This window comes from Pipra filicauda, unplaced genomic scaffold, assembly GCF_003945595.2.
Source record: "Pipra filicauda isolate LSUMZ 115617 unplaced genomic scaffold, ASM394559v2 scaffold10_size6260569_pilon, whole genome shotgun sequence".
Lineage (NCBI taxonomy): Eukaryota > Metazoa > Chordata > Aves > Passeriformes > Pipridae > Pipra > Pipra filicauda.
The window spans coordinates 5982900-6008054 of NW_024103541.1; the positions used below are offsets into that span (position 1 = coordinate 5982900).

Genomic DNA, 25155 nt, shown 5'->3' on the forward strand with positions numbered 1-25155 from the left:
GTGGTATGAGCAAACAGTTGGAGACTTTTATTGGTTTTACCTACAGCTGTGTAAAATACAGGAAACAATCACAGACATGCAGTATTGCTCGGTGGTAATAGGAGGAAGAGTTATACATAAACGAATATTAAAGGATTAACTGTAAAATATATTTCAGCAAGATAAATGAGTTCTTACCACCAAAAACAAAACAAAACAAAACAAAACAAAAAAAAAAAAAAGAAAAGAAAAAGAGGAAGCTTTCAGCTATTCCATAAATTTCAAGTGAAGTGAGTGGATTTGAATTGCTTCCGTGAAAGTCCTAATTTGATTTTCCATCTGTTTTTTTGTGGGCTTTCCCTCCTACTAGGCACGCTTTGCTAAAAAACATATACAGAATATTTCAGACTTTAAATACAAACCCAGAATTAATAGTGGTTTGTCAATTTTTCAGGCAAATCCTCTAGGCAAGTTTACTGAGACTTAAGACAACATCCAAGACAAAGTACAAGTGTATGATATACAAACATTTGTATGGAAGATTAGGGTGCTAAAACTACATCAGAAAATCCTGTTAACAAGGCAAATTCAACACAAAAAGTAAAACGAAGGTTTCGTTTGTGTCTGCTGCAGATTTTCCAACCTTGCAAATCTATATTATTATTGAGCCATCCAGAGATGGCAAAACCCAGTGAATTAGATTCCAAAGTAATTCAGAAGGTTGGAAACTTCTATTCTAGGGTATAAATTCGGATGTATTAAGCAGGCACTTGATATATAAACACAAATAACATAATCTCTCTGCATTCTTCAGAGAGTTGGCAACATTAATGTAAGGCTAAAATTGCTCCTGTTCCAAATCCTTAATTTTATTAATTTTCATAAACTGCTTTAAATGAAAGTTACATTGAAAGACACAAAGTAATCCTCTCTGATCCTAGTTTTCATTTTATAAATCTATCAGTGTTTTCAAGCTTTGAGATTCCAAAGTGTTAGTTCTCATTTTAATAGCACTATGGTAGGAGTCTGTAAATATTGCAATAATATTAAAATGAGCTAATTTAATTTCTTAGGAAAATGTATGTATAAAGTTCCCTGTGGTTAGTAATTACTGTAAAGTCAACAGTTTACATCAATGACTGGGTAATCAGCTAGTCAGAATGTGAATAATTAATGAAAAAATGTTTTCAACAAGCTTGCAAATGGAAGACTCCTTGGAGTATGGTAAAACAGCACTGCTGTGAGAATAGTGTTGTGCAAGAGTCGAGCCTCTTATCAAGCACATATCTAGATCTTTTTCTTATTTTTGTAAATGTCTTTCTATTGATCTAATGCTTCTTAATATGTTAATTCCACTGTGCTAAATGAGGACCAGCATCATGTAGGTGCTATGAATTAAGGAAACACCAAAGAGCAAAAAGCAAGAATCCTGCACATCCTGACATCTCCTGTTGTTACACTGTTCACAAACAAAACCATTTTGTTTTTAACATTCCAGCATTGTCAGAATGAGTCTAGGAAACAACTTTATACTGAACTCCTATAACAAGGAAGAACTATACCATTAATCTTTTCTGGCATGCCCTACACGTGCTATCTCCATTTCAGCAGTAAAAAGGTGGGCTGTTTTTTATTATTTCACTGTATTTAAGAAATGCTTTAATATAAAAACACAGGGGAAAAGTACAGACTTTCAGTTTTGCTTCTGCAACAGTCATTGCATTATCAATCTTTATATGATTAAAAGCTACTTACTAATTCCAACATGCTGCTAAATTGCTCATACTATGACAGTCAGTGATATTCCTGGTAGCACAACATAATACTGGTCGTTGCTTTTCTGATTCCTACAGTTTAAAATTCATTTTCACATTCACTTTCTGACTATGCCCCAAAATAATCTAAAGGAATTAGGCAGACCTCAGTACGATCTTCTTATTGACATTTATGTTGATCGATGTTGGCTCTTACAGAATTGGAATCTACAGATCAATTCCCTTATTAGATTCGTTCTCAGTGCTGCCATGATCATTTCATCACAGAAGCTGCTGCCATCAAATGCTGCTTTATCACTTTATAATGGGATAAGCTGAAGCTTTCCTCTGGCATATAGTTGGAAATGATAACTGTCTGAGCTCTAAGTATTTCTTTCCCAGATTTTCAAAAATCTCCTTTTAAAACGCATATGTCTGTTTTAAAAGCTATTTTAAACTGACTACCTAACCAGCAATATTTTTTGTCCACAAGAAAATTCCAGTTCTCAAGGTGGTAAAAAACCCCCAACGCTAACACTGGAGACTGCCCTATTAATCACTTTCTTCTTGCTGAGCCTATGAGCTAGATGGTAAAAAAATGAGACTAGCAATGAAGATATGACAGAAAAAACAAAATGGTCTCAGGAACAGTAAGTAGTATTATATGAACACATACACACATGCAAACTCTCCAAAAAGCACACACAATACATATACAAGATTTGTCACAAGAGTTCTATCTGGTTTTGAAAATATGCAGGGCCATGGTATTTTTTTTAAGAGTGGTATTACAGTTCCTGTTGAGAAAGGAGTTCATCACATTAATTTAAATCTCCGATAAAATAAATTAGCTTTTTTATTGCCAGGTTGAACTACAGGGCTATGATTGTTATGTATTGCTACAATCTAAGTCTTAATGGCATTTTAGCCCTGTGGTGGTCAAACAGAAACCATTTCAAACCTTCTAAAGGCTATTAAAACATGTGCAGATGTCTGGAAAATTAATACTATTATCTAACTCTAACCTTTTGCCTGTAGGAGGAAAAGAAGAGTGAAGGCTCAGGGAAGAAGTTTTAGATCAATACATGGCAACCGAGGAGGGTAAGCACCGTTCACATGAAAGTTCATTGGCTGTGAACAGGTGATTCAAGTGAGCAGATTCATCCTTATTTGGATTTCAATGAAATCATTCATTTACTCAGAAAAATAATTTAAGAGAGATGAGCAACATTTTTGCAATCCTTCCTCACTGCTGTTTCCCAAGGTCCAGCAATCTAGACTCTGGAAAGGTTCATTCATTTAAATGACAAGAGCATGAATTTGTCAAGGTTAATGTTGAACAAGCCATATTTTCCTTGCCTCAGTATTATGCATTAAAAGGTTTCTCCATCCCTCCACCCTCTTTTGTGTGTGTGTGCCTGTGTGCCTGTGTGTGTGTAATATTGTTGAAATGACATATGAACTGAAAGGAATTTAAAAGTAGGAGGAGAATTTCAAGAAATACTTTTATTGTTAGTTTAAGGCTTTTACATATGTATTTTTTCTCCAACTCTAATGCATTGTTTTTGTTTCTGACAGAATAATTTCTAATAAGGAGAGACTTTTATCTTGAATACCTGGATACAAGGTATTTGATTCTATCTTCTTTCCTAAAAAGTACTTACTTAAAGTACAATTTAGAAAGAGTAAGTGGGCAGATTCCCAGATAGTAGGAATTATTGGCTTCACTTCTACTACTGAAATGAAAAGAATTTCTGACAGGTCGAGAATTGTCCCGTAGACTTCCCCAACTTTTGCTGTTTTTTCAGAAACAAAGTTTCTAGAGGGTCATAGTGTACCTTTGTTGTGGTATCACAGAATCACTGAATATTCTGAGTTGGAAGAGACCCACAAGGATCATCAAGTCCAGCTCTTAAGTGAATGACCCATATGGGGATCAAACCCATGGTGTTGGTATTATCAGCACCATGGTCTAACCAACCAAACTAATTTCATTTTTGGAAGTCTCAAGTCTGACCACTTGCCATCTCGAAAGGCCACTTCAAGTTCTGCAACATTTATCCTGATATAAAAAAAACGTAGGGCTTGTGTGCAAGATGGAGTACAACTCTATAGATCTGGTGATCTCAATAAGCATCTCAAGTCTTTAGAATTCTGGAATTCCACCAACCTACTCTGGAACGATGATAAACTTCAGAAGGATCTCACAATCAGTCTGGTCATGCAAGCTGAGAAACTTGCTAAAACTGAAACACAGGTGAGGTGGGAGAGCCAGTGCTGGTACCAACAGGGAGGGTTGGTACCATGCACCATACTGGATGTATGGAAGATATGAGGACACAGACCTGCGCTGACCATGTTCATCTGCACCTCGCTCCTACTGCCCTGCCAGCAGAATACCAGGAAATGGAAAATGGGAAATGTCAGTCATTGCTCCTGCAAGGGAAGGTACCACACCCTCCAAGGACTTGGACTGGCCTTGTGAGTGCTTGGGCTAAGCCCTGGCATATGACGGTAGGGAAGAGTCCCCTGGAAGAGTCCCCTAGAAGAATCCTCTTCCCACTACCAGAGGCAATCTGCCCCGGGCTGGGAGCAGCTGGGAGCTTTACCTCTGGCATAGATGGCTGAGAATTGCAAACTCTCTCAGCAGCTGTCTCTGCTCAGAAGAAGCCGTGCCAACCGACATTTGATTAGGAATCTGTGCCCTTGTGAATAGATCGTTTTTTTCACGGTAGATAAAAGCAGGGCTTAAGAGGTATTACACAGGAATTTCAAAAGGGGTCAGCTCCCATTTTGGCACAAGATAAGTAGCTAGATTTTTAAAAGAGCTCAGCACAATGCCTGGTCCTGTGTGCATGAAGGACCTAAAGAGCTAAATTAATGGTTAATTCTATTTGTTGTTCCCCCATGAACTGGTGAAGACTGGTAGCAGAGCAGAGAGTACCCATATTTCTGATTATTGTCAAAATCTCCCAAGGATCATTTAGTGGAATAAATCTAAGTGAGCCTCTAAAATACAGTGCTAATCTCTGATTCGTGCTCACACTTGCAGTATCTATAATTCATAATAATTATGCCTAGACCTGTGCCAGTGCCTGCATCTACTGTATAGAAAAAATACACAAGGCTTATTTAGAGAAAAGGAGTTAATATTAAGTGATAGGAAACTTATTAAAAAATGATGGAGCATTTCTGCTTTTAAAATATAACTGAATATAAAAATCTAGGATCAAAACACTACAAAAATTAAGTAGCTCATCTCTGAAACTGTATATCAGAAAGATGACCTGAAGAGTGGGAGTATGTTTGAGATTTTTAAAGCACTGATATTAATTCAAGATGCCATTACTTTGGCAGTCTTTCCATACTTCCAGTGCAGTAAGTTGGAGTTTAATTCATAATGTTGAAGATGCCCTTGTAATGCATACAGGACACAGAAAAAGCACTGCACCTTCATGCACCCAGACATCAGTCAGTGACTAATGAAACACAGCTTGCCCTATCTAGAAAAAGAAAAAAGCATGAATGCAGTCTAAAAATGCTAAAAATACAGAAAGACTCAAGTCTGTCAGTATCACATTGTTAAAGATTTAATGACAAGGGTAACTTTTCCTTTTAGCTTGTCCTTATCAAGAGAGATACCCAGATGGTAATTTAAGAGTTAAGGCACTAATGGACTCTTCAGTTTCACTGAGCACCTACGTGCTGATTTTATCTTGCAATACAGTATTTCACATTCTCAGCGAAGTCAACAGAGATGTAGTCAATAGTGCCACGGCCTTTGGATGAGGATTTGAATCTTACCAGTATCCAAACCATCATTAAAGAAGATAGGTCATTTGGGAAACAAAGGAGAGCATTAGTAAAATTCAATACTAAAAGATGGGGTTGGTTCAGTAGGTGTTTTATGATTCACTATGAGCAACATTTTGTTCTAATTAGCAACTCTTTCTTCTATGCAAAGTATCTGTAAGAGTATACAAAAAATATAAAGTATATCACAGGAAAAATAATTTTTTCATAACAGATGGCAACAGAAAATACCTATTGAGTAATCTTATGTGCTTCAACCCACTTAGCATAATGTAAGTTTGTTTCATTTGATGGAATGTGTAATTTTATATTACTAGCAAATTACACTGACCTGATATAATCTGAACAGTTTAAATGTCACCAAGCAGAGTACTTATTGGAACACCTATTTCTCAGTAAAAAAGCCATAATTCCATATTGTTTCTTGTATTCAATGTGCCACTGCTCTTAAGCAATAGTAACAAAACCATAGTTATAAAGCAAAATATAAACGAAGTTTTATATGTATTGCGTGTAATAAGAGATGAAATGAATCCTTTATCTATTGTAGTCTCATATACAGTTTTGCACAGTTACCCTTCATTTAAGTCTCAAAGTCTTAAGAAAACAAAAATGAATGACACACTTAACTCCATTGGTGCAATAAGAAGAAAATGACAGATCTGTAATAATAAAGGTTATGTTTCTGTAATGCTTTAGAATTTCAATAGATTTCCACTTTACCACAAGAAAGAGCCCTTTAAATCTTTGAATCATTTAATTTTAAACATTCTTTTGGTATTTCATTTGGGAGTTACAGAGTGTGAAATATGCACCATGATGAGAAAACAATTACCCAGCACACCTGTTTTTTGAGCATACTACATTTAAGCAGGACTTGCAGTGGCTACTATTTTATTCCACTATGAAATCCAAAATTAGGAGGCCTTAAAAGCTGACCTAATGACATGAACTCGCCCTTTTATATGTAACACATGGTTTGTACTTACCATATCTCATACCGTGATAACATTAGAACAAATCCATGCTAATTTTTGCTATCAGAATGTCAGTGAGAAAGATTTTCCCATTTAGAAAAGGAACCTGAATGAATGACTCCTGACTTAAATACAACAACTATATATTAAAAAAAGTCTGTAAACTTCAACACCAGGAACATAGCAGACAAAAAAATGTTATGTTTCATACAAAACATAAACATATGAGTAACTCATGGAGTTTTCACTAAGTTCACAGTCTAGAATACAGGCTGCCTCAAAGCAGCCTCTGTACTTACACTTGACCTTTTATGTAGGGATTCACATGACAAGTTGCTAATACATCTTGCTAATACAGTCAACAAACAGAACAGGCCGAGAGATCATTCAAAAGCATTGTACATATAACTGCATGGAATAAAGAAAGCATACTTTTCTAATGTTTATTAGAAGTGTGAAGCACAGGACAAGTCTGGAAAGGAAGACAGCAATACTATTTCCTATTGTGGAATTCCTTCCTTTTTTCTTAAATTTATTCCCATACAGAAAGTACACAATAAAGGAAAAACCATGAAAAACATTCTTGTACTTAATAACTCTGTCCACATACTTGCTTAGGGTTTCAAATGCTATATTGGATTCCTGCCATCATGTGTATCATCACTGGTAATAAAAATCTATGCATAGAATAAAGAGAAATCCTTTGTCAGGTTCACCCTTTGTCAGCTGCTTATTTTTCTTTGTCTAAAAATAGGCAGTAAAAATCTTACTTTTGTTGTTAAGGTCTGTCACATCAATACAGCCCCACCATTTTCCTGATACGTGCTTACTCTGAAATACTGTCTTTGCTCTTCAGAACAATGCCTATACATTTCTTCAAAACCTGAAAAAAACCTGCTTTCCTCAGTCAGAATCATTCATAAATACTTCACCAAAGATCACTTGTGGCTTTCCTAAAGATTATTTGCTCATTTGATTTACTGGTTTTGGTATCGCTGTAGCAATTTATTCTAATAATAAATAATGGAAACAGCTCATTTTTAGATTTGGTATCTGAAAATTGTCTATTTAAAACTGTATCACAAAATGTCATGTTTGTGTTGATATGGAAAGCCTTTCAGTGCTTTTCTGGGGAACTTCTCAAGGCTAGTTAAAATACTTGGACATAGGAATGCTTAGCAGTTGGGAGTAATTTTCTCTTAAAACTATCACAGTTCTCATCAGAACTACATGCCCTGGGAGCTTTAGCTAATGTTTTGGTTTTGTTTGAGAGCAAATTGCTAAGAACTGAGGTGTTGAAATAAGGGAAAACAGTCTGACAAGAAGGTAAATCAACAAAATGCAAATTACTGATGGAGCAGACCTATCAGGTCAGTTGATCTCACTCGCTCATAATAAAATATTGTTCTGCTCTTGCTTTAGGTTGAACTGTTGGGAGGGATACCACCCTACCTCTCCTCTCATACATCATGCCATGGCCTATAACAAAAATTTTTGTGATGTTCCTTTATCAGCCTGAATTAGATTTAGATCCAGCAAATTATTTTGGCAAATGTCTTGTTTTGAGAATGAGAGTCTTACAGTTTCCTCAGTCGGAAAAGAGCACGTCAGGATTCTCCCATATTACAGAGTGGTGTTCTTCAGGGACAAGAGAAGCCATTTCACTCCAGGGATCCCACAAGGCTGCTTGGAGATCTACACACCATGGCTGTGATTTACACACTCATAAGCACAAGTCCCTACAACTGGAGATGGCCTGAGGAGAGCCACTGCTGAGGATCACATCCAACGATTCCCAGCACTCTCCCAAACACCTGTTTATGTCAGAGCTCCTTCTGGAGCTGGTAGCATATCAGATGCATTGCCAAATTCTTTTAGATATTATGCTACTGCTGTGTATTCAAAACTAGAAGTCATATGGCTTAAGGAGGTTAGATGGAGTTTCTCCAGAGGGGGGTGTTTCCCCTCCTTCTCTCATCGCTGACTTTGGTCACTCATTCATCTAACCAGTTGGTTCTCATTAATCCTTTTTTGTGTAATGTTTCTTCAGCATATACTTGGCACTGCAAACAGGGCAAGTAAGAATATGGTTTATAGTGTATTATTAAATGTTGATGATTTAAGCTGAGATGAAACACAGACTTTCAAATTTTGCTTTTCTGTCTTCTCAGATGTTAATGGTGAGTGAGGACATGACACAAATAGAAAGTAGATATCAGTTTACTGTGATAATGTAAGACTGGAAACAATGACAGTATCTTCACATGAAGAAAATGTTCCTTTAATTTGTTCTGGAAAATCTCAAAAAGCTTTGAGTGTTCCATAATAGATCACTATCTTGATTCCTGACATACAGAAGCATTCTTATAATTTCTCATGGCTACAAGGCTGGAGGCTCTTTCCTGGGACAGTAAGTGTGCACTTCGGTAGCCTTGAACTGGAGGAAGCACTCAAGCAGGGCTACAGCCTGGAATCTTCCGATAACCACAAGTAGCATAAAACCCACCATTACACCTCTTAATAGGTGCTCTACTAGCAACCTAATTCTTGGATAAAGGTTAATGTACTGGTTTAAACTTAATATATCTCAAACATGCTTTACATTTATGTGATTACCTTTTTCTCTGTTGATACAGCCCTGGAGATTGTCCTAACTTTTAAGCAGTATTCCATTATTGCTGAATCAATTAGCAGATCTGGAATTAACTTCTCCTTCAAGCCACCAGTCCTGATTTTTGAGTAAATAAATATCACTACAGATACTGCCACACCTTATTTAGATTTATATGTTTACTGAGAAGAAAAGGACAGAGATTGTTCTGGAGATGGACTTTTCCAGAACATTTGCAGATAAGCGTATCCTGACAATCTAATGGATACAAAGGAATAAATGTGAAGTAAGCAAATAAGCAGCCCAACTGCAGGAGTTTCACAACTTTAATACAATTTGCTCATCTTGGTACGCAGTTTGCCTGCTCTCCCAAGAGCCTGGAGGCACAAGGCAGGACCAGCTTATGTGAGATGGGAATTCTACTGCTACTCGGCATATCACAGTCCAGTTACTGAAATGTACTTTGGAATGCTGACAAACTGTTTTCTAACAGTGTGTGATGATATTTAGTTTTCATTTCAAACCCTAAATACCTACTTTCTAAAATTCTTGAATATTACACATATCTCACTGCTGTAAAGTGATGCAACTTTGCTTTTAACCTCCTGCATCAGACATCATCACATCTAATGACGTCTGAACTAAAGGTCGAACTCTGAGCCTAGATATTCTGTCTTCTTTTGTCAGGTGTTAGAGCAATTAATTGCCCTCTTTTTCTCTCCATATAAAATAATGCAGCTGTTGCAATTTACCCCTTCCTGCCAAGTTGTACAGCTGTTTCCATCAAAATACATACAGCTACACTCTGCCTTGTACATCAGGGCATAGTTTTCAGGTTATTAGAATAGCTAATATGAATGCAGTTATAATAAAGTAATTATTATTTAAATTGACCTTCTGAGAATTCAGTGCACTGTGCTGTAGAATTTTAGACAAAATTTTAGACCTTAAATTAAACAGTATGGATGGTAAATGTAACTAATCTGGTCAGAGAAACACAAGGAGAAAATAGAGGCTTCAAGAGACCTTCCTGCTTTGCTCTGGAGTTGATAAAGTAGAATTTTTATGATGGAAATAAAACGGCAATGAAAATATAGTTTAGGATCAGAGACATTGTAAATCTTATGATTAGAAATATTACCTTATACTTTCCCAACTATGAAAAATTTATTACTTATTTAATCAAATAAATCAACTCAATAAATTTTGATACTTGCCACTTTTTCATACCTTTCACTGAAGATTCCCTGCAGGCTTTATAACAGAAACCCCATGACAGTAACTTTCTGGGTGAAAAGTGGAAGTAGGACTTCACCCATGGGAACAATTCAGCTGGCAAACATCTTGAATTTGTGCAAACAGAGATACATAATATAAAAAAAAAAATACTGGCTTCTTTGTCAGAAGGCAAATTCTGACCCCTGATATCCTCAGTAACTTTATACAAGTCTTCACTGTTGTAAAAGAAGGATACGCAATATCCGAATTAGGTTCAATGCCAGTAGTTATGCTTTCAGGTCTGAGTGGAAAAAGAGAGTAACTAAAAGAAATAGATCTGTGCCTCAAGACTGAGCAGTCTAGAGTAACTAAAAGAAATAGATCTGTGCCTTAAGACTGAGCAGTCTATACACAATGTATTCAAAACAACTCTGTGAGATGCCACACCTAAGAAGCAGAAAAACACTGTAATTTGGTGATTTTAGTAGTTTAAATTTTCTGTGAAGAAAACACTCCATCATTTAGAAAAAATAAGACAGAAATGCAGTGATATTGACATTTAAAACATTTTTCATAGATGCTATACATGGCCATGAGCAAAGCAGAAGGGATAAGTTTCATCTAAAGCTTCTTATTCCTACTCTTGCGTCCTCTCTTTGGATTTGTCTTATCCCTTCAGCATCCTTCTGTATATCACCTCCACAGATTTCTCTCTTCACTTCAAATGAGTTTTACTCTGCTCACTTTTAAATCTTTGCCTATTATCCCCAACTATTTCTCCCACTTGCAGATGAAATATAAGGTGGCTCACTAAAACAGAGTTCCTGGTTTTATTTCCCAAACCCCTCTTGCTATGACATGGAGTATTTAATATCTTTTTAGCCACCATATTAAAAGAGGAAAATTAAGGCTGCTTGGGCAGAAGCTACTCTTGTGTGCCAGGTTCTAACTAAAACTTTTGCTTTTTCTCATGTGGTGCTGACACAAAACACTTTTCCAAGGCTTCATCATTTTAAAAAAGCTGTTTCAGAGAGATTGCCTGAAAATAATAATAATGATAATAATAATAATAATAATAAAGTTGATCAGCCTTCTCCTTATTTATCTACTCTAATACTGGTTCTGTAAATCACACATTTCAGCTAGAAAGAATGTTCCCAGAAAGACAGGGTAGCTCTTAAAACTGTCTACAGTATCAGAGGTGAAAAAAAACCCCTAAGTTACCTCTTTCTCCTCCTTACATTTTGCAGCAGAGATTGCATTACTTATCTTTTCATGACAGGAGTGATCTGTGTCACTCCCTACAAGCAGTAAGCACACCAAAATTTCTGGCAGAAAAGGACTTACATGGCAATACACACCATCACATGCCTCAATACATATTGCTTTAAAAATACTATTAGGACCTTCAACTTCATAAGTACTTACACTTGTAAATGCATGAAAATGTAATACTTTTAATATCATTTTTATGGTGCAGGATTCCTGAGGCAGCCATGAAAACCATATTACATGAATTTTTTTTTTAATTGGTAGCAAAATCAGGGTTTTTTTGAACTGTGTGAGAAGTATGATGAAAACAAAACCAGTGCAATTGGTATGGCATGGGGGCCATTACTCTCCGGTCAAATTTAAAACATTTGTATCAATTATTTAATTGAAAAAATTGTGAACGATCTAATTTCTAAGACCCATGAAACATGTATTATTTGCTCTGCAATAAACCACACAAAAAACCTAGGGTAATGATGAAATCTATTCTAATTTTTTAAAAAAGAAATCTATATTTCTGTTGAAATCTGAGAAGTCAAAATGTTTATGGTTTAAAAATAAGTTTACTTTGTAATACAAAAGTCTTCTAATGTCAAATGCAGAATAACTGGATGGTAATATACAACCAAATCACAGAAGCTGATATGCAGAAAAAGTAACTAATACTACTTATTTTAGATTCTGTCCTCTACTATGGCATTCTTCAAAATTTCTAGTTGTACTAAGTGTGACTACTCCTGGGATGAGATCAGCATTAAATAAAATTGAACTGTATTGTATAAGAATGTACAGGAAAGGTGAAAACACCACCTGCCCCCTGCCCCTAGTTAGCAGTATTTGCCCATTCACTTTGATTGGGGTCATGATTTAACAGGAATGTCCTTAAGCACACATTTAGAACTTTCCTGTAGAGTGACACACTGAAACCAATATTTACCTACTGCTCTAAAACTTAGCTCTATGTGCATTTCCAAGAAGACATAATCCAAATTGTGCTTTAATTCTATGCAGGCACACAACAGTATTTGTTTAATTTCAGTCCTAAGAAAACACCCTTCTTCAGATATGCTTCAGATTTCAGACTTCAAGATCAGAGACTTCACACCATTATTCGAGTCTGAAGTACATTTAGAGGATAATTATATTTCTGGAAACTCACGAATTTACTGGGGTATTTTTTTGGTAAAAAAAAGGACATATGAAATGTCTTAACAGAAGTTCTTTTTCTGATGTACACTGCAACTTGTTCTCCGTTTTTTTTTCCCCAGGGGGGTAAAACCTGTTGATAGCAACAGTAAGAATGTAACAGGAAATTTTGCTCCAGGAAGACCAGGACTTTGCAAATGAACTTAATTCCCTTTTGTCCTCAGACAATAAAGATAAATCAAGTGAAAAGCAGGGGGAGGGGAACCTATACACATTAGTTCCTGCCAATATGTGCAAGAATAATGATGTAAAATAGCTTGAATCCCTCAGGAAAACCTGTTTTTCATTTGGTTCTTTCTTCTACCTGGTGCAACTTCATCTCTTTCAACTTCTTTCACACCTATCACACAATCTGATTTCAAAGAACTGAAGTCAAAGCACTGATCCCACTTTTCAGACACTAGCTAACACTTCCATAACATTCCTAGAATAACCTGGCTTTATTATTGCCATACAAGGAATTGGGAATGGGAGCCATATATGTAATGATCAATGTACAGAGTATGACTTCTGTGCACTCTAACCCCAAACTAACACAGACTAGTTAGACACTTTGGAAAAAGAAGATAGAAGAAGAAGAAAGGAAGGAAGGAAGGAAGGCAGGCAGACAGAAAGAAAGAAAGAAAAACAAAGAAAGAAAGAAAGAAAGAAAGAAAGAAAGAAAAAGGAAAGAAAGAAGGAAAGGAAAAAAGAAAGGAAAAAAAGAAAGGGGAAAAAAAGAAAGGAAAAAAAGAAAGAAAAGAACCACCCTAAACCAGGAAGAAGGAGCAGGGGATGTGACTGTCAAAAGCAGAAGTGAGCAATAAGGATCCATGCTGTGGTGGATGGGTCAGAAACTGTGAATGCATAAACATAAATCAGTCCTCTATACAGGGGTCTGTGAAGGACGAACAGTGAAATAAATCAGGCTGCAAGGGACAAGAAATTAGAAGAGAGAAGGTCCTGACCTAGCAATAACTAAATCAACAAAAAATCAAGAGACAGAACAAGAACCTGAGGATAACTCAAGAATCCAGATCCCTGTGATGGTGACCTGGCACCACCCTGCCTGTGTTTTAGAATTCCACAGTAATTACAACTATTTGCCCTCACCATGGGGATTCCCTTGCCTTTCACAGCAGCTGTGAGAAGACCTCATTTCCTAAATAAACAGACAAGCCTGATGAGAGTTAGCAGACCTCAGCTGTTGAGCAACAGTGCAAGGGCCAAATTTTACTTTGAGATACAGATACAGAGCAGTAAGGATTTAAGTAAGATGCATATTTAATATCACTTAGGTAGCTGACATGACCAGCAAAGGTTTAATTGGTCCTCATTTGCTGTTCTCCCAGCTCATAGTCAGATCTGTTGGAACTTCTGCAAAGCAATTCTACTTCTAAAAACGGGTGATAAAGTGATGGATTCACTCACAATAATGGACTTTGCCAAATGAAAAGGGATACTGAAACATCTCTTAGTATTCCAGAATGGCAAATGAGTGGGAGATAGGTCACTTGGTTTCTCAGCTATATACTCCCATAAAGCATCGGCAAAAAAAAAATCACTCCAAGCCTATGAAGATGTTCTTAAGCACTCGCAAGTAAGCCGAAACCAGAACAGCATCGCATATGGCAAAAGTTAAATAAATGGGCTGTCTTCTCACAGGAAATTACACTGTTCACCATCAAGCAGAATGTTAAGGAATCCGAGCTTCTCCCCTGCAGAGGGATAATGAACACATATCATTCCATTTATCATAGTGAAGAAGCACCAAAAAAAGTAAGTTACTCTGCAGGTGTGCTCCTCTCTCCAGATTTGCACACAATATCTAGTTGCAGTTCATTGACACACAGTTTCAATTTCAATGGGATCAGATTATAGATAATGGATATTCTTCTAATATATTAAATCTATCAACTGTCATTTCCCATTTATTGACATAACCTTAAAAGGAAGAAGAGTATTTTATAATTGTAAGAAATATAAAGCTCATAGCCTGTTTTCTGCAAAGGCCATTTCCTACCTGAAGGAGGAGGTCAGAAGCTGGTTTGACTTTCTGCTGGAAAAGCACACTTAATGTTCGATTCTGTTGTTCCAAATCAAAAACTCTCATTTTCAGCTTTATACATTCCTCCCTCAAACCCTGCAGCACAAGGGAAAACAGGAAAATTAGAAAGCAGGTAACAGAAGCACTTAAAAAGCTCTAAGTAATGTCAAATGCTAAGAAGAAATAAACATACAACTTTTAAAATGGTATAAATCAGAAATGTACTACTTCATTTTCTCTAGTTGTTTGATCATCCAGGATAACATTAAAAAAATCTTGTAGTGACAAACAGTAGTTACCTGTCACCTTTTTTGGAGTTTTCTGTTAGGATAAAAGTGACTTTGCTAGCAATGTGTTTCATTTTGCAGCTGACACAAATCAAAAAGCAATGAATATATGACTATTGTAATAAGCATTAAGCTAAGGAAAAAGCATAATCTATAGCAAACCAGGCAGAAGTTCAAAGTGGTACTGTGTCTTCAACGTACTATTCTGAAGTCTGATCCCCTCCTTCCTTTTTTGGGACTAACCAAACCATTGCTGTGGCTGCTGTGGATGGTCTGTAACTTCCCCCACTGTAACTAGGGGAAGAAGAGCTGGAAAGCAGAAAGAACCTGGGAGTGCTGGTGACAGCAGTTGAACATGAGCCAGTGTGTGCCCAGGTGACTGAGAAGGCCAATGGCATCCTGGCTTGTATGAAAAATAGTGTGGCCAGCAGGACCAGGGCAGTGATTGTCTCCCTGAACTCAGCACTGGTGAGGCCACACCTCAAGTCTTGTGTTCAGTTCTGGGCCCCTCACGACATGAAAGACATTGAAGGGCTAGAGGGAGTCCAGAGAAGGGCAATGGAGTTGGTGAAGGGTCTGGAGCACGAGTCCTATAAGGAGCAGCTGAGGGAGCTGGAGATGTTTAGCCTGGAGAAAAGGAGGCTCAGAGGGGACCTTTCACTCTCTACAACTCCCTAAAACAAAGTTGTGGCCAGGTGTCACAACTGGGTCAGTCTCTTTGCCCAGATAGCAACTGATAGAACAAGAGAAAATGGCCTCTAGTTGCACCAGGGGAGGCTCAGATTGGATATTTGGAAAAATTTCTTAATGGAAAGGGTTGTCAAGCATTGGAACAGGCTGCCCAGGGGAGTGGTGGAGTCACAAGCCCTGGAGGTGTTTAAAAACCCTGTAGGTATGGCACTTGGGGACATGGTTTAGTGTTGGGCTTGGCAGTGCTGGATTAATAGTTGGACTCGATGATCTTAAAGATACTCGATGTATCTTTCCAATACAAGCAATTCTGGGATTCTATGAAAAACCCTTAAGATTAACCATTAGAAGCAGAGGTGAACTGCAAAACCATTAAAGCCATTAATGGCTTTCAGATACAGCAAATATCTATCTATCTATCTTCAATGTAAAAGCTGCTTTTCCTGGCCATTTGGAAGAATAAAGGATTCTTTCAGAGAGAGGATTTTGGAGAGAAAGAGAATCTGACACTATGCTTTTCAGTATAATCTGTACAGCTGTCCATTTTGAAGTGTAAGGGATTCATAAACCAGGAAAAGCAGTCTCCTAATAAAGGTTACATTTAAAAATAATAAGCTGCAGCTGTATCTAGGGTTTGTTGGTTTTTTTGTTGTTTTTTTTTTTTTTTAATTTACATCTCCAAAATACTTCCCCATATTCCTTTAAATTTAGGACATTTGCTGCCCTGTGGTATTGCCTAGTTCCTATTACTTTCCACCATATGAGGGTGGAGAAACAGGCCTCTGGATCCCCATATGCTGTCCTGTCAATACCATTAACAACACAATGACCTGGCTTTATGAGATAACAAATCAGAGGAGGAAATTGTGATCAGATGCAGCTTAAATTCTTGCCTACAGTTGCTTTAGTCTCCGCTGTAACCAGCACTGAGGTTAAAAGAGGTGAACACACAATAAAATATGCTCATCTCGAGACTTCCAGAAAATTGTAAACATCTTTTTATCCATAAGAATCAGATTTTATGACACTACCACAAGAAGTTATTTTCTCTTGATAGTTTCACAACATTTGTTTTAGGTGGCTGTCAAGTGGCTGTTCAACTGAAATTGCTAGAGCCTTCCAACACAACCCCCAAAAAATCTTGAGTTTGATGTTTTGTGAAGCCCTAAAGCTTTGATTTCTATCAGTGAGACCACTTATCCCTGGTCTTACACATGGCAATCTCTATTAGGAACAGAGATTGCAAGCATCAAGACCCGTCATTATCTATCTTTTACAAATCAGAGACTTTAAAATTGAGCCTTGGCTGTTACAACTGTTACAATGCTTAACATTTCAAAATTATTAAGTGCTCTGAAAGGGAAAAATGATTCACAGAAACTAACAATGTAGAAAAAATTTAAATCCTAGCAAGGCCTCTGCTCAAAACCTTCCTATGTTACAGTTTTAAAACTGGATGATTTATGGTTCAAACTTTAGAATTTCTGTAAAAAGTCAAATATAAGGTAGTAGATTACCCACCCAGATGCTATAAACCCTCCAATGGTAATGCCACACATAGCCCAGAGGAGAAATGAGGCACATAAAGGTAGCAGTATTCTGGTAAAATAAAGTCTGAGTTTAGAAAGTTGGAAGTCCTAAAATTACCAATTAATAAAGCTACCACATGTCTGAAGCCTATTATTCCTCTCCTGTGGGCAAAACGACTAGCTATTAAGATAGCAATCTCCCAAATGTTTAAGGTATTCCTATGGTTTCACTATAGTAATATCCAAGCATCCCTCTAGTCTTGCTTTATCTCTTCAGTTTGAATGAGACTCACTCTTCTCCAAAATGGGATCCAATGCCCTCATTAGAGAGTCCACAAAAACACTGCTCTTCCTCTGAACATGCTTCTTTCTGTTTTAATTAATACTTAATTCACTTTTTATTTAATTGATGAAAATGAAGAAGAAATAACTTTCATACAGAGCCCTGAGTAAAAAAGTATTCCCCTGAATACAGTCCTATGGAAGAGAGTAATATGCAAAAATAGATACACAGATCACAAAACTATTTCATTAAGTGGTGTAACTCAAATTTCAAACTGTTAATACAGGTCTTACATGGAAAAAATATAAATAAATATATGGTTCTCAGCACTCCAATCACCTCATGCTATATGAGAAGCCTTTGGGTATAACAAGAAAGAATGGATGTTTTCAGTAAATATCATAACATACAGGTTTGCCTCAAATAATTTTGTTGTTTTTCTGACTTCCTAAATTTTTTAGAAGTAAAATCTTCTATAAGTGGTAGAAAATCCACAGAATTTTGCTACACAAAATCTGTGAAATTTTGCTGGGTGGCTAATTCAGTACAAATCTCAAGTTAATACAGTTTATCCATAATCTCAGTAAAAAAAAGTCTCTCATGTTAGAGAAATTCTATATGTATTGTAATGAATTATATATCTGAAAAGTGAACATTGAAGACTGTAATTCCATTTCAAGGATTCGGTGACATTGTTAAATCACTCAAGCTTTGCTCACTCAATTCGTGTCACCAGATTCCCTCAGCGGAATCACAGTCTGTCACATACTGGCAAGTGCACAGTGCCGTATTCCTTACATTACAGCATGTATTTAAATTAAGCAAAAATCAGTCCTTGAGGGACAATTTCAAACTCATAGCAAAGCCTATACAGTGTGCGCTACTGTACAAAATCACTCTTCTCCGTTTTCTGAAAGCTCTCAGCTTTTCTCCATGTCTTGCTATGCCCCAGAGGTGTGTTATCTCTCTGTGGCATGACTGGCTCTGTCTTACTGCTCAGCTGCATGACAGTGGATTTATCTGTTTACTAGTTACTATTTGGGTTCTGATATCTACCTTTTTGGGACTGGTGTGAGGAGTGCAATTTCCTCTTTATTGTATGCTATTGTGTTCCTCTCTTTTCTTATAAAAGGACTTGTATGAACGGTGTCAGGAGCACTATAACAGTTAATATTCATTAGCATTTAGAAGAGTACCCTCTTTCCTCTTTCCATGGATATTAAATTACCTGTTATTACTCAGTAATAGGTAAGCAGCTGTTAAACCCCATCAACCCTAAGTAAATCACTTTATTAAATGTATTCAAATCTGGTTTTATGGTATCCACATGAACTCCTCGGTTCCTATGGGTTTGGGAGAGTTCATTACTGAGAAAGTATGTAGTCATCAAAATGTCTGACACTTTTGCAAAGGGAATCAGGAAGCGCCTCTCTTCATTGGGAAAACAATCATAATATTCCCAAACTAGAGATTAATATATTGAGATTAACCCTCTGGTAAATATTTCATCAATTATGGTTTTATAATACAAAATGTGTATGAGGCTTTTGGGTATATTAACATGAGAAAATAACTCAGTTTCCATTGAAAGTGCATTGAAAAACAGATTTGAGACTTTTTTTAAAAATGGCTTAAATTATATTTCTAAAAGCTGTCACAGCAATAGCTCTGCAGACTCTGCAGTTCTCCGATGATGCACAGACCATGCACATATGTGTACACAGAGTAACACAGTACAGGCAGCAACAGTGCAAGCTTCCCTGCATGTTGTGGCTTGCACAAACCACCTCCAAGCTGCAACACTTCCAACTGCTGTAAGGCAATATCCCTCTTCCAGAGTAAAAGGCTTTGTTGTGCATCTAAAAACCATGGGATTGAACAATGACACTTTCAACCCCAACCTGTGGTAACAACTGTGTGGCTGTTCTGTGATCACAGCTGTTGGGTGAACAGATTTAGGGAATATTATTACTTCTGTATTCCTGATGCCAACTCGGGTCACAGGAATGTGTTATCTATGTAATGGGCAACGGCACCCTCCAGAGTCTTGCATCACACACCTACAGGTGATCTGAACATCTCTGTCTTCAGGACAGGAAACCCCAGAGCAGATGTAATGAGGTCAGAACATCTCCCTGCACATCTTTTAATCTGTACAGGATGTCATAAAATTGATTCTCAAAAAATCTGCCCAAGAGGGAGCTGAGAAGGGTATCCAGCCTTCCCCCTGAGTGGGTGGTCAAATGAAACTTTCTGCACCTATTTACAGTTCACTTAGGTGCAGATGGTTCTGGGTGCAGATGTTTGTTTATCCCCCTGTCAGGGCACATTCCCCACTTTTAGGAGTCTATTTGGCAGCGTTAAAGGTCATTTTGCCCACATCTGATCTGTGCAGCAGCCACCCTGCAGCTATATGTGTACCCAGCCTCCTGCTTCCTTGATCCTGAGCTGCATCCTGACTCCCTGGCTCAGCTTCGCTGGAACCTCTCTCCTCCCCATGGACCTGCCCAGGAAACACAGACCTGACTCTGACCACTGCCTCCAGGCCTGACCCTGGGGCTCCACATCCTGCCTGCCCCACTGTCCCCCTCAGGGACATCCCTTTGCAGGAGGCATTCTGAATAACATTCTGCTGGACTGAATGATGTCCATGAGGGAGTCTTTGGAGCATCTTCAAAAACTATTTGCATCTAGAAAGCTTTTGCGCTTATGGCAGAGATTTTTGATTATTTTAACTTGGTGTTTCTTGCTGCATTTTAAAAACATTATTACTTGTCCTGTCATTAAGTGTAGACAAAACAGTTTATATTCTGCTTTGCACTGTCTGCATTAAAAGACTGTGTTTATGTCTCTTTCAGAATCATCTTTTTAAAACTAAATGATCTAAAGCATTTTAATAATGCCACATTCATCAAGTGGTCGAGATCTCACAAAAGATCATTTCATTAATATTGAAGTGTTCATAGCTTATTATTACAGGTCTTTATATTTTGTTTGTCTTTCCCCCTTTTCCCCTTCAACAAAATGAAATCATGGAATCATCTTTAACTGAAACTTCAGACATGACTCAATCCAGAACAGACCATTATAGAAGCCATAGTGAATCTTTTCATTCTGCTGGGTTTGTTATCACCCTACAAGAATTTTGCCTTTGAAGTACTTACCTTGCTTACCCAGGAGAATGGATCAGGAGGACAATAAAAGGTTTTTAAAGATAAAATACACATTCTCTATTGTGGGTCCCTAGCCCATAAGTTGAGTAGCTGAAGGCCATTCCATATGAGGAGCCTTGTCTTTTCCTCAGAGAGGCACAGGCTCACACCAGGAATGTGAGTGAATGTGAGTGTGCCAGTTATTGACATGCACAGTAATTCATCTGTTTCACATTCCACAGGAATGGACTGTGGGAGCAACACAACTCATTAGGGATAGGCAATGCAAAAATCAGCATCTGGAGGAAGGATTTTCAGATACTTTTGTGTCAATACTTAGGTAAACAATAAAAATTGAATATGGGTTACATAGAATCAAGCCTTAAAAATGTCCAGATTCATGGATTTTCATTTCTCTTGGATTACAGAATCTTGACTTTGGGCCTGATATGTGGCAGCCTTGGTAACTAAATGTATGCACAGTTTAAAAAATGTATGCTACATAAATACATATGCATCTTTCAAATGAGCAATGAACATCTGCAAACTCTAAGTTACACCACAATACCCAAAATCACAACTTACCTTTTGAGTAAGTAGAGCCTGAACAACCTGATTAGCTACCTGAAAAAAATAAGTAAAAAAAAAAAAATTAAGTATGTTATTATGTGTGGTTTTGCATAAAAATACCTACTTTTGAGGCTTTACATTCTACTTCCTACCTACAACCACCACCAATTCTAGTACAAGTATTTTAATATAATACTAGTAATAATACCAGTAAGATAATACTAGTAAGAATATACAATACTAGTAAGAATAATACTAGTAGATATTACTAGTAAGAATATATGAAATGCATGTCAACTACTTCTGTGCTAGTCCTCATTATAAAAAAATGTGTACTGTATCAATTGCAGTGTGACATGATGGACATTTGGTTAACTTTGGAGTAGATTAAACTTTCACGGTTCTATATGTAGCTGGTGTGCATCAGCATGGATTGACAGCATTCACTAGAGAGGATTTTTACCAGCCAAGAATGGAGTCCTGAATGTTTTCATGAAGTTTAATTGTTTCTTGATTAAATATTGACAAAATGGTACATCTATCATGACAAGTAGAAACCATAAAGTGTCACAGAGAATTCAAGTACCTACTGTCATCAAAATGTGGTTGGAAGGCATTCACCCCACACAGCATAATTGACTCGAATGAGATTACACACCATTGATTAGGAGAACTATATATTCAACAGGGAATTTTTGAAGTTATTTATTTTATACATCTTTTCTAATTTACATTTACCATCCAGCAAGGGGTGGGGAAGTGGAAGAAGGAAGGAGAGAAAAAAGGACTGAGATAAAATTTTCCGTTCATGATGTCCTGAATGTTCAAAACCAAATATGCACTTTACCACACAAAGCACTGGCCTATGTTTTTGCTCCTGCATTTAGGCAGAGCAAGTAGAGATCTCTCTCTGTGCAAAAAGAGATTTCTGATTTGGTTTCTGTTGACAGAAATTACAGTAAAGCATATGCATTGAGTCTTCTACCTCTTGGCAAATTAAATAAAACCCCCACACCATTGATGTGAACTGAGTTGGGAGAAAAGAGCTACAGTTAATTCACTTCTGTAAATAATTTAGCTCCGTTAGATCCAAAAGTTACATTTGATTCATATGCTCATAAAATTGCCTAGTATCATTTTTTTTTTTTTTCCAAACCGGTCCCTAACTTCAGGCAGCCCGTGGAACAACGATCCCATAAAACAGCTCTATACATGATTTAACAGAAGACACAGACTAATATTAGAACAGTAATAACCAACAGAAGTAAACATGTTACGGTTTTGAAAACCCGTGTGCCTTGCCCTACAGGCTCTCAGGCTCCCACATCCAACAGTGTTCCTTCTGGCAAGTACCTTTAACGTCTGTTTGCTCTACCTGAAAATTGAACAAACCATATCGAATACATTATTTCCTCACTTTCTGACACGGAGTTACTTTACCAAGGAAGAACTAAAAGGCTCTTTGAAGTGTGTACTAGTCACTCACAACAGAATAGCCTACGAAATGACTCCTACAGCTTTACATATTGTACAGAGGAGTGTAAATGGCATAATCTTCCAAATGGGTAAAACCTGAACTTGCTGATGCATATATGACAAATTTTCCAGCTTTTGAGTGTATGTAGGTAGATATCTAAATGGAAGTACCTGCCAGTGATCCATAGCTCCCATGGATGTCAATAAGAGAGATATGTAACTAGTTTCTTTACAAAATGGCATTATTTTTTTCTAGTATCTAACAGCTTGGAAAACTATGTTGCTATTACCATTCAAGATTTTCAGGTCTGTATTTTTGGTATTCAGCAGGAACAGAGGTAGGAAGCCTTCAGTGAAATGTTCTGCAGTTACTAAAATTAATTTAGCAGTCAATAAGTGGAGTCAGCCAAACTGCATTTCAAATGAGGTTGCCATTCCACTCCTACAGCAGATGAAAATAAGCTGCTAAACTCAACAATCTACTTCATTTTAACTTACAGGTATCAGGAGACACCGTGGATACCAATGAACAACATGAACCAGCCCTATGAAACTGACAGTCACTACTGTCAGAACCTGTGGAAACTGGGACCATTGAAGGCAGAGGGATTGACTTCTGAGATGCAGCAAATGTGAAATTCCCACTTATATGAGGCGTAACTGTGGCTCAATCCCAGTAAAAAGCAGGTTGTAAAATTACTTGACCTGTGATTCATGCAGTTAATCAAGGTGAAACAAGGAACAGAATAGAGATGGCTGTTGCTTGGTATGCTATTCGGCAGAAGTGCTTTCACACTGACTGCCTTTCCTTTGGACTTAATAGCCAAGATCCTTAGGTGATGTTTCCTTCTCTGGATTGCAGTGAAAGAGATAAAAGATCCAGCTTCATTTTTTCCTTATTTAATTATGTTTACATATACATGCCATAAAGTGTTCTTAATAGAAAATGTATAAAAGAATGAATCAAGGAAAAGAGACTCCAGTGTAACATCTGTTATACATTTTACAAGTACTGATATTTTACACAGCTGCCTTTAACGTATGATTCTATATGCACAAAGATATTTCACGTGTACCAAAATGAAAGACCTCATTTTTTATTCAAATCTTAAAAATAGAATGCCTTTTTAAGATAACTTTACATTGTTGATTAGTTAATTCTTAAAACATCAGCAAAAATATCATCCACCCTAAGTTGCATAATTTCCTGCATATGAGTATGGTGAAGCTTGACAGAATCTCAGCTGACACAGTGATGTGAATAACCATGACATTACCACTTACCAATAAACTGACAGCTGAATTCCAGGATAAGAAACTAGGATTAGGCATGTTAACCTCAAAGCCCAAAGGTACAAGAGGACAATCCTCGGTTTTGCATTAAATTTTTCAGAGACAGAAAGATACGTTTATGGAGTATATCTGAAATTAAATGAGCTCTTTTCCTATTTATCAAGTACTGGAACATTTCAATGACATCTTCTTCCAAAGACTGTTCTAAAGTTTTTTACATGTACACTTCAGAGATGAACAATTATTTCAAAATCAGTGAATAATTGTTAAAATTCATAGAGGACTCGTTCAGCTTGATCCATATGTTTTGCAGATTTAATCTCTCTGAAAATTTGAGTTTCATTGAATTTTATCATGAAAATGATTACAGAGCATGCATTTTTATGTCACAATTGCAAGCACTCATACAATATTAAATGTGGGGCATTGTATGAACGAAAAGAACTATGTAAAATAATTGACTAAAAAAAAGAAAAATGAGATAAAATAATGGCAAGCATTGGTCTAACAACTCAGCTCCGGTATCTTTTACCTACAGACAGACAGAAAAATCACAATGGCTATTTTTACTTCCTTCATATGCAGCTTAATGGCCACCAACACCTTGGCAGAAAGCTCACTGTGCATAGCAAGAGGCCTCATCACACTGCTGTGAGGCCCAAGGGAGCAAGCACATCATACTGGAAGGGTGGCCGGATGAAATGATGCTTGAATGCCCTGAGCGGAGTTTGCAGAGTGTGCCCAGGGGAGAAAAGCTGCAATTTGACAATGCTGAGTGATGAGTGAAAAATGGCAGCGTTCTCTCAATAGTTATCAAACGATGTTCCCAACTTTCACTACCTCAAGGGCATGTCAGGCTTCCCAAACATGTAACCAGGTAGCATGGCTAGGTGGTAGCTTTGGAGGAAAGCTTTCCTTGTGCATCAACCCAAGAAAAGTTCAATGCACTCACAACTAATGGGACTGCAGATGTAAAATTAAAATAATGGTTGTCGTAGGCACTCAAATGTTTTGGTGAC

The 25155-nt window shown here is 37.1% G+C and overlaps 1 protein-coding gene across 4 annotated transcripts in view; it reads right to left on the bottom strand.

The window, feature by feature from the left end:
• The window catches only part of NCKAP5 (NCK associated protein 5), a 350456-nt gene that overhangs the window by 73077 nt on the left and 252224 nt on the right, over positions 1–25155 (bottom strand). For all 4 annotated transcript variants that reach the window (XM_039382174.1, XM_039382176.1, XM_027723607.2 and 1 more), the window contains exons 8-9: positions 21383–21421; positions 14833–14952 (exon numbers count right to left, since the gene is read on the bottom strand). In XM_039382174.1, coding sequence (XP_039238108.1) covers positions 14833–14952; positions 21383–21421 — 159 coding nt within the window. The remainder of the gene's footprint in view (positions 1–14832; positions 14953–21382; positions 21422–25155) is intronic.